This window comes from Garra rufa, chromosome 17 (assembly GCF_049309525.1).
Source record: "Garra rufa chromosome 17, GarRuf1.0, whole genome shotgun sequence".
Lineage (NCBI taxonomy): Eukaryota > Metazoa > Chordata > Actinopteri > Cypriniformes > Cyprinidae > Garra > Garra rufa.
Window position 1 is genome coordinate 20572612 of NC_133377.1, and position 10765 is coordinate 20583376.

The 10765-nt window shown below is 37.9% G+C and overlaps 1 protein-coding gene across 1 annotated transcript in view; it reads left to right on the forward strand.

Annotated features, from left to right (window-relative positions):
• Positions 1 to 9551, forward strand: part of ptprua (protein tyrosine phosphatase receptor type Ua) — a 404456-nt gene extending 394905 nt beyond the window's left edge. The window contains exons 25-28 of the mRNA XM_073821437.1: positions 67 to 192; positions 5482 to 5639; positions 6270 to 6405; positions 7435 to 9551. Coding sequence (XP_073677538.1) covers positions 67 to 192; positions 5482 to 5639; positions 6270 to 6405; positions 7435 to 7497 — 483 coding nt within the window. The 3' untranslated portion in view covers positions 7498 to 9551. The remainder of the gene's footprint in view (positions 1 to 66; positions 193 to 5481; positions 5640 to 6269; positions 6406 to 7434) is intronic.
• Positions 9552 to 10765: the final 1214 nt, after the last annotated feature.

Genomic DNA, 10765 nt, shown 5'->3' on the forward strand with positions numbered 1-10765 from the left:
TGCTTTGTACAGGAGTGTATTAAAATAGCAACATATATCTGTAAATGATGTCCTTCTCTCTTTCAGCCTTGTCTGCAGTACTGGCCTGAAACAGGCATGCAGCAGTTTGGACCGATGACGGTAGAGCTGCTCTCCAGATCCACTGACGACAACATCGTCACTCGCCTGTTCAGGGTGGCCAACATCACACGGGTGAGTCTGTAGGGCCAAATAAGTCATCTTCAGATATATGTTATCTCCTGTATGCCTTCCAATCATGAGCCATTCTCGCCCAGTGTTAGCACTGACATTTATTACAGTACCTCATTAAAATCAGACCTCATTAGACAAATGACCCGTCTTCTAACGTCCATCTTTTTTTTTTTTTTTTTTTTTTTTTTTTTAAAGATTGGAGATTCTCAGAGTTCAGGGCCACTCTGGAAAGGTTAATTAACTGAGGCTAATGGCTAAATGATCTTTTCAGAGACTTCTAGAAAATGAATTCAATACCAATTAAATTAAAGCAAAGGTGCGGTCAGTCATTAAAAGTCTCCATTTCACAAACTAGCACTGGTGGCACTTCACGGCTGGAATTAGACCTGTTTATTTCTCACTTTACGTGCGCGTGTGTGTGAGAGAGAGAGATAAAGTTGTACCTCTTGTGTCAGTCCCTCTCAGTGTGGTCTGTGCTTCTGATATTGACTTGTCTGAATAAAAAGGCACTTTCTCACACCTCTAGCTGACCTCAGTCCTCCCTGATGGCTTCATTGTCAACATCCTGTCTCTTTGAAATCTTGTCCCAAGTGTTGCACCTCTCATTGCTAGCCCCCTTTAGCACTCCTGTCAGCCAGGCTGTCAACCTTTAGCCGCATTCCCATCCGTGCCTGCGTCAGTTTGGCTAGCCCCTGTCAGTCCCAACGTCCCCTCTGTCTCTTTGAGACTCTGCAAGCTGGCCAAACAGTCCATGTCATTGTCAGAAAATGTCCCATACTGCCTCTTCACAGGACCCCAGAGAGAACCACCCGTGCTGGAACGACGAGTCTCGCTTCCCCAAAAAGGTACAAGGCGTAGAGTGTTATTGATAGATCATGTTGCTAAATGGCGGCATCCCTAGATAAAGAAGAAATTGACAGCCCCAAGACAGAACAATGCTTTTATGATTTGATCTGAGTCATTTAGATGCTAATTAATCCTCAGAGGATACAGCCGATGACTTGCAGATGAGCTGAATATTGTGTGCTGTTTTGAAATGAGTGTTTGACATGCAGTAGATATATTTCACAAATAGAATGCACAATAGAACCTGAAACATTTAGTGAAAGGAGGTGCTTAACATTTAGGTTCAACTTAGGCGCATTGGAAAAATGTGCGTGTGGGACGACATTTCTGTGAAATTGAAATTACAGTGCTTCTTGCACATTCCGTGACACTTTCAAAGTGAAATAGTGCTAAAAGTATCAAAAACAGACTAAAGTGATTCTGGAAATTATTAAATTAAATCTTCATTGAGTGGCACTAAAAGGTCCCTATCATACTTTAAAATATGTAACACATATACTAAACTTGACTTGAGACTTTGAGCTTTTTTATCTTGACTTGTAGCCAATTGCATTGCTCTACTAGGTGGGTTACCTAGCAAGTTTACTATGTTACTAAAGCCATACATAAGTCCCAGCTCATTCCCGGTTGTAAAGGGGTACTAGACGGTGCTAAATTCCCTCAAACGAAAGCAAAAGCAAGGGAAGATCTGGCAAACTATCCAACGTCATTTGCAGCGTTGAGCAATGCATACATACATATCTGTTGATTTCAAACAAAACAGTTTGTCAGAATTTACTCACCGTTGAAAGCGCCGTATCGTTTTTTTATTAAGTGCCATTTTGCGTGCTCGTGAATCATCTCAACTAAGTGCAGAGGCAATGTAAATAAAAGATTCATTGTGTAGTTTAGAGAGCTTTATTGATTATAACAGAACTTGTGAGATCTCTATGAACTAAGATTAGCGACCTTGTCCGACAGCTTTGCAGGACATGACGGCGCCAGTGTGATCATTTGTTTTTGTTTTTTTTCAGTGGAAGCAATTCAAAAATATCAGTGTTATCTGTGTGCACTCAACAAAACGTTACAAACAGTGCTTTTATAAAATAAAGAAAACAAACATGATGTGCTTTCTCAACAGGAGCGCTTCACAAAAATGAACTGAAACTCAGCGAATACATGCCTCACAGACATGATACATATATCTATAGAAAGCTTTAAATTATTACTTAATGAAAGAGTTTTTGTTTTCGATTTGTGTTACTTCATTATGTAATCCGTAAAGATGCATTTCTCTCTAAAGGTGCGTCCAAAAAGGAAATTGCGAGTCAGGATCTTTGCGACACTGACTCAGAATACATTAGTTTATTAATACATAATTCGAATATGTACTTACTCTTTCTTGCCGACACATTTATTGTTATTTATTTTTGCCGGTGCTTTGTGGCAGGTTTCAGCCTATTGCGTGCGCTTGAACGTGAATCTCTTCCAACTGCGCTGACGAACACTAAACGCTGTCCGGCATTTTTTTTCTTCATAATAATTGATGGATGTCTAAAATATAAAAATAAGGTGAAGCCTAAAACAGGCCTATTGCATTCTACTTATATTTATAAACACCTTCCTTTTTAAACCGAACCATACCACCAAACCTGGCCTTTAAACCATATCTCACCTCAAAAGCAGAAATGTGTTTGTCAATTTAACATGAACACAGTAAGTACATGTCAGTATCATGGACTGTTTTTGTATGTTTTTTTTTCTAGTGCTCCCCCCCCCCATTCCCCCATTCCCCTATGCCCTTATTTGGACCTCCCCCTTGTAATCATTATTGGTTTCACCTGTCTTTGTAATTAGTCACCCCTTATAAGTTGGTTGTTTTTCATTGTATCCTCGTCTGGCATTGATGTTTATTGGTGCTGTTTCCCTATGTTCCTAGGTTTCCTTTGTTTTTCCCATGTCCCAGTCTTTTGTTTGCCATTTGGATTTCACTTTAAGTACTTATTAAAATACTTAAACTTTACTCCTCCGTCGTCTTTTTTTTTTTTTTTTTTTACATACATTTTTTACTTTTTCAGTTAAAGACACCTGACACCTTTTTTAGTTATCCTACCCCTAAACCTAACCGTAACCCATGTAGTAACCTTATATTACAGTACTTAAGTACACTGTAAGTATGCATAAACACATGTACTGTGAAATAAAATGCAATCCATATTAGTTTACAAATCATGCACTAATCTGGCCCTGTAATTATAATTTGTATAATAAGTAGTTGTTGGTGTTCTACTGCCTCTAGTGTTCATTTCATCTGGATTTTTTTTTATGGAGTTTTTGGAGTTTGAAAAACTGTAGGTAAGGATGCGACGATAAACAATTTTAAGTAGATTTTCTAATGCATCGTGATTTTCACTGCACCTCAGCGTTTGTGCTTTTATGACTAAACGATTAATGTGTAAACAGCCCACTGTGAACACTCTTGTAATTCGTTTCAACATTTCCAATCTTTATGAATGATTATTTCAGGTTCAAGTGGTGTGTGTGTAAGGAACTGGAAGCAAGCAGAGTACGGCTGTTTCTAAAGCACGCAGTGCCATCTGCTGTTAAAAACTAAGCTCAGAATCGATTCAAAAGAGAATCACAATGCATTCACATAAATCACAAAACTGATGCACAGCTTTAGTTATTGTCAAACCCCTAATTGTTGGTAAATGTATGTTTTTCCACTGAGACCATGTTGTTTAGATAATATTGTTTATTCATCTCAGAAGGTCAGGCAAAATATTATATGTAAGCTATTTTTGCTTACTTTTATATTGTGCAAGGTTTGCTATTTCTGCAGCCCTCTAGGACTGCATGTGGGATTACTAGGTATGGGATGATACACCTACCTCCCGATTCAATACTACCATGATACGATATAATTTAGATTCTAAAAGTATTGCGATTCGATATTGCTATTAAGGCTGGGACGATACGCTAGTCTGCCGATTCAAATGTTCAACAAAATGTAGAAAAAATTCTTTCTGAAATAAAATAAAGTGTTAGCCTACTTTGCAAACCGCTTTAGTCATGTTTTCCCAGCAAAACAGATTTTATTTTGTTTACTGTAAAGTATATTTTTGTCATCCCATTAAAAATAGCATTCAAACTGTATCATTTTAGAGCTTTGAAGTGCTGGAAATAGTTATTTTAAATGCTGGAAGGTCATTAAAAATGTGCTTGCATTTCTCTCTCAAAGCCCTAAATGAATAATGTATTATTTTTTCCACAACGCAATGGTTATAGTTAGTATTAATACTTCTGGTTTTCTGGCGTAAGACAGCACTGTTTATAACAGAGAATTCTGGGCAGAATTCGAATGATTCTCACTAGATCTTGCAGCAACCGTTTTCATTGTTCGACGAATTCAAACACTTCTTACTGGTTCTCACAGCGCTGTGCAGCAACAGTGTCGCAAAATCAACTTGGCTCCCGAGTAAAGTGTTTTGAGCTCGGACAAGTTTGTATGCTTTGCAGTCCAAGCTGATGAACGGTCCATGCTCATTTGCAACAGGAATGGCAGCGCTTATGAGTTGAACAACGCAGTGGTCGCACCATTGAGACCGCTCACAAAAATTAGTCCCACCGGCAGAAAAAAATGGTCGCAAAACGTCTGGAGCCCTGAGAGAGCAGATGGCTCTGCATGCTTTCAAATCACTCTCGCAGTACTTTGATGTCATATGCCAATTGACTGCATGATGCTGCATAAAATGCAACACATTTATACATTTCACCCTCTGTTAGAATAGAAAAAGTAAAATAATTAAATATAAATCGATTCTGAGGTAAATCAATCAATTTGAAATCGTTTAAAAAAGAATCACGATAGTTAGGTGAATCGATTTGTTCTGCCACCCCTAGAGACTAAGCTTATTAAAAATGTTTAAAATGGTTTTGGGATACAGCCTTGCATATTTAGCTTTAATTAAAGTTGTATAGAATGTGTACATTTTAAGTTATGATAATGAACAATTATCATTAATCAAAGAAGAACAACCAATAAATGGTAATTAATCAAATGTAATCAACGTTTCAACATTTAAACAATGTCTAAAATTTTAGAAAAATAAATTATCAGTAAGATTATTTCCTATCATGCTGTAGAAAGGGTTAAAATCAACTTATTTTATTGTGGTATTAACAACATGTTTTGTCATTGCAAATAGTTCATTAATTTATAGATCAGTTTATTAACTATCAATTCTTCTTATTTAATGCTTTTCATTTTTGCTAAGGTCCATAATCCCATTTTCATTAAATGTGTCATGTTTTTTTTTTTTTTTTGGTGAAAAAGTCTTCAAAGTGCCCCCTACTTGTAGAAAACACCAGCCAAATTCTTTGACCTGCTGTTGTACTTCTCCTTTAATCTTATTAATGTTTTCTCTTTCTTCTGCTCTTGTTCTCTCTGTCTTTATCGTTCAGTTGCAGGAAGGTCATCTGGTAGTGCGGCATTTCCAGTTCCTGCGCTGGTCGGCTTATCGTGAAATCCCAGACTCTAAGAAGGCCTTTCTCAACCTTCTGGCACAAGTGCAGAAGTGGCAGAGGGAGTGCGGCGACGGTCGCACTGTGGTGCACTGCCTGTAAGTTTCACACGGCTCCGCTTCCGCATGCTAATTGGAGAGCAATTACACTTCATTGTGTTGATTATACAATCCAGGTCTCTTTCGCTCCTGCACTCCAGCAATTGCCATGGCCACCCAACGGTGAAAATCTGCTTAAAGCGCTTAATCTCCGACCGCTTTTTCATGTCTTCATTTTCCTCGGTATCTGACGTCTTAGCGCTCTGGCCTCAGGATTCGTACCTGCCACCTGCACTCGCCTGTAGTTTAATACATCTATCCACTATTAATGAGAGCGCGGCGCAGACGCAGCGTTTAACGCTTCAAACCATCTGTGCTGGGGTGCCCTTCCTCTATCAGTAGCCCAGGGGAAATGATCTTAGCTCAGTAGGATGTGACATTTTTATTGCACGACTTTTCCCCAGAGCGCACTGGTACTTTCCATTCCTTCATGCTCAAAAGTATTGCAGATGTCTGGCAGCCTGTGGTGGCACAAATATGCCTCTTTCACAGCTATCCCCTCCAGACATCTCTAATACAATAATCCACACAAGCTTTGAAAGTGTGCCGCTCAGATTCGGCTCCTTCATGTGTTACAAGCCACTGCTTTTCTTGAAGATGCTAATGAAATGACGTATTGATGTCTTTAAGGAATGGTGGGGGACGCAGTGGCACTTTCTGCACTTGCACCATGATAATGGAGATGGTGCACCATCACAACATGGTGGACGTGTTCTACGCTGTCAAGACTCTACGCAACTCCAAGCCCAACATGGTGGAGTCTATGGTTAGTCTATGGTTACTTATGTCAAGAACTAGTTAGTGGTGTTTGGTTAGGCAAACTATTGCTGTTGTCCAAGGATGTAACATTGGTGGGGATAGAGCAATTATTCGCAAATAATATTTCACAATGTGGATAGGAATAACATGAATCACAAAAATGGTACCATATTTCCACTTAACAACTCAAAAAGTTGAGCAGATTCACATTTCAAAACAACTGAAGACATAAAAGAACTGCAGAGACAATTTGTACTGCACACAAATATTGACACTGTCTTGAATTTTAAATAATAAATGTGTCAATGTGCATTTAGTACTGATCCAATGAATAAATAAAGGATAATGTCATCCCTAAGCAAAATAAAACAAGAAGACTTAACATTTCAAATTTTCTGAATCAGTAATATATTAAAGTATGCCATGCAAAAATAGTCTTAATGATATTTAAATCAAGCAAATAAATTAAATCATTTTTAGTCAAAGCATGCTCAAATATATAGTTTTTTTTTTACTGTTTTAAATGTATATTATTTAAAAAAAAAAAAAAATATATATATATATATATATATATATATATATATTCTAGTCTGTCTGTCTTTTTCTATGTACATTTCTAAATATATTCTCCAAATATTCCCATAAACGCATAATAATTTGTTACTGAGTAGGAAAACAACAGCAGTTAACATAGATTGCTCAAATGGATGTGTGCAACGATAAATAATGATGCAGAAACCTGAACTCATCAGCATTAACTTTCTTCATTTATTTAAAGTGTGCATTTGCTTCCTCAATCCCTCATTCTGCATCTGTTGTGAGAATGGATCTGAGACAGCATCTGTACACTTTTAGCATTTTTTATACTCACTGTAATCGATTATTAAATTCTGTAATCAGATCAGTTATTATTGGATTAATAATGCATTGGCCAATATGACTCGTATTTTCTTCAAATGCAAAAATCTAGTAGCATTATAAAGTTGATATAGTCTGAATGTTCCTAAAGAAACTGTGACCTTGCTGTTGTTGACAGGATCAGTACAGGTTCTGCTATGAGCTGGCTCTGGAGTACCTGGACTGCCTGGAGGTCAGATAACAAAAGAGCTCCAGACCCGGTCGACGATGGATTCAACCTCTTCACCTTGACTCCTCTGTTTCCTTTTGCTTGGGTCAATCTAGCCCATCTGAATGAGCCTTTCTGTCCTCCAGTGAGAATGCACATTTACATCAAGAGTGGGAATGCAAGACTCGGCACATTTCTTTAACCTTCAACCTCTATTGTCTTCTGTGCACTTTCTGTCTTTCGACCTCCTGTGCCAGATATTCCTGCCAAACCCATGAGGGAATCGATGAGATTTCAACGGCTTTGAGATTACGACATGCGTCTTTGATCACGTGACTGGCTCTTTGCCTTACACACCGAGCAGGAGGAAAACACGCTGAATTTTAACGAAACCATGTGACGACATGGGAGATATTGTGTTTGTACATTACGTGTATTGTTAAACTCTGTACATGGGGCGATCTACTGTACTGATGCACCTGATTTTACTGGAAAGCATACCTTGAATGTAAGGATGTGATGGCTGATGGAGGTTTTCTTTTTATTGAATTACTTAAAGGTGATGTGTATAACTTATTTTGATGTTAATCTCCTTTCCCAGCTCAATGTGCAGAGATGACTATAAGTTGTTAATTCTCCAAATGGTTCTCCAGTTCTTTAAAAGTGTAACACTGTGCCGCTATAAGAACATCACTGTTTGAGCAACATTGGCTCAGTCAATGGTGTGGATTTGGGGCGGAACTGTCATTTTGATGACGGCTGTTTGAAAATGATGAAATTTTCTTTGGTGATGCACAAAAATTACACACTTCACCTTTAAATCTGAAATTGAAATTTCAGAAATTATCTCCATATAGTGAACTTATACTGTATGGTGCCCATGAGTTTGAACTTCCAAAATGCAGTGTAAATGCAGCTTTAAAGGGCATAAGAATAAGGTTCTTATTTAAAGAAATGATCAATCATTTTCAAAAAAAAAAAAAAAAGTATTTACTTTTTAACCTCAAATGCGCCTTGTCTAGCTCTGCGTGCACGCTGTGCATTCCAGTTCAATACAGTTAGGGTATGTCGAAAAACTAATTTCCCATCTCATTTTCTTCTCAAACTTCAAAAATCGTCCTACATCGCTGCAGAAGTACTGACCAGCGTTTGCAAAGTAAACGTGCAAAGAAGGTCAAATTCCCTTTACAAAAAAGGGTAAAACAGCGATGTAGGGCTATTTTGAAGTTGGAGGAGAAAATGGGATGGGAGTTTTTCGACATACCCTAAGTGTCTTGAACAGGACTGCACAGAGTATGCATGCGCATGGCAGAGCTAGACAAGATGAGCATTTGAGGTTTAAGGTATATACATTTTTGTTGTTGTTGTTGTTGTTGTTGTTGTTGTTGACCAATCGTTTCGCTATATAAGACCCTTATTACTTGGCTGGGATTGTTTAGAGCCCATTGAGGTACATCGATACTACATTTTGGAAGTTCAAACTCACACCATAGAAGTCCTCTATATGGGGGTAATTCCTGAAATGTTTCACCTTTAAATCTGAAATTGACACTCTAAAGTGTCAGTTTTTGACAGGCAAGAGATACAAAGATGGTTTCTGGGTTTATTTCTTGTTTTTCTCGTGTATATAATATATATTTTGCAAAACAAACAAACAAAATTGTTTCTAGATGTTGTCTTTAATGTGCCAATTAATTTTTGTATGGGTGTGTATGTGTGTGTGTGCGTGTGTGTGTGTGTGTGTGCGTGTGCGCGTGCGCGTGCGCGTGCGCGTGTGTGTGTGTGTGTGTGTGTGTGTGGGCGTGAAGAGGATCACTCATGGATCTGCATGCCTGTTTCATGTTTCATTGCAATCCATTGTGACCCGTCTGCTTTGGGTGCCACTGCCCGCTGTCATTGAGCGCAGTAAAAAAAAAAGAAATAAAGATATACGCAAATATGTGAAAGAAACAGAAACGCTACTATTGGAATACAACGAGGCACTCGCCAAAAAGTTGCTTTTTATCTTTGTATTTATTGGTTGTGTTTTATTTTCTAAAAAAAAAACATGTAACATGAATGAATAAAACATTCCAATGTTGCTTTTATCTCAGTGTCATTACTGTTGTTCATCACATTTGCTTTTCCTAATTTAAATGGCCAAATGAAGAAACAAAAAATAACTAAAAATAAAATAACAAATAAATTATCTACAATAACTCAATTGTTGATACTAGACAGCAATGAGATTAAAAGGAGATCCCCCACCTACCTATTTATACATATTGCCATGTTTTCCACAATGAGAATGACATGAATCACAAAATGGCCTTAAAAATTACTAAACAAACTCCAGACACTGTATTTTCAGATACATTTAATGCACGGATTGCTTCCAACAGCACTGCGAGAACTGGAAGCGCCATCTAGAGGCTAAACCAGCATATGCTGGTTAGGTAGTCGATGTTGGTTTTAGCTGGTTTATGCTGGTCCATAGCTGGTTTAAGCTGGTCCTTAGCTGGTCATGACAAGCTAAGGACCAGCTTAAACCTACTAAGGACCAGCAAAAAACAGCTAAGGACTGGCTTAAACCAGCTAAAACAGCATCCTAGCATCAAAACCTACCTAACCAGCATATGCTGGTTTTTTCAACAGGATGGGGGCATTCTCAGCATCTCTGCCACGGCACTGTGTTTATTTACACACAAGCAGCTCAATGATCCAGTGTTTTCAGTGTTTTGAAGCAGCTCTGTTTGTGTTACATTAAAACGTATGGCAGACACTTTTATATAAAGCAACTTACATTGCATTCAAGGTGCTCAGTGCTTGCTTTCCCTTGGAATCAAACCTATGATCTTTGCATTGCAAGCACCATATGTGAGCTACAGGAAGACAATTAAATGCTGCTCCTCGCTTATAATGAGAAGTTTTAAGGTGTCCTGCAGGTTTCTCCCAGAATAAAAGCTCTGTGGTTTAATGTTTCGAAAGCAATTCAAATGAAATTAAGACAGCCATAAACATTAGTATTTTACTATTGTTCTGTAAAGTAAAACAACAACAAAAACAAATATAGCTGCAGGCAGCAATTACCAGGGTTTTAAGGAGTAGTTCACTTCTATAATAAAAAATTACAGATAATGTACTCACCCCGTTGTCATCCAAGATGTTCATGTCTTTCTTTCTTCAGTTGTAAAGAAATTGTTTTTTGAGGAAAATATTTCAGGAATTATCTCCATATTGTCATGTATCTGGTCTGTCTTCTCATCATGAACTCTTGCACACACATTCTGGACTGCAATCCCCATAAGCCACTGCACTAATC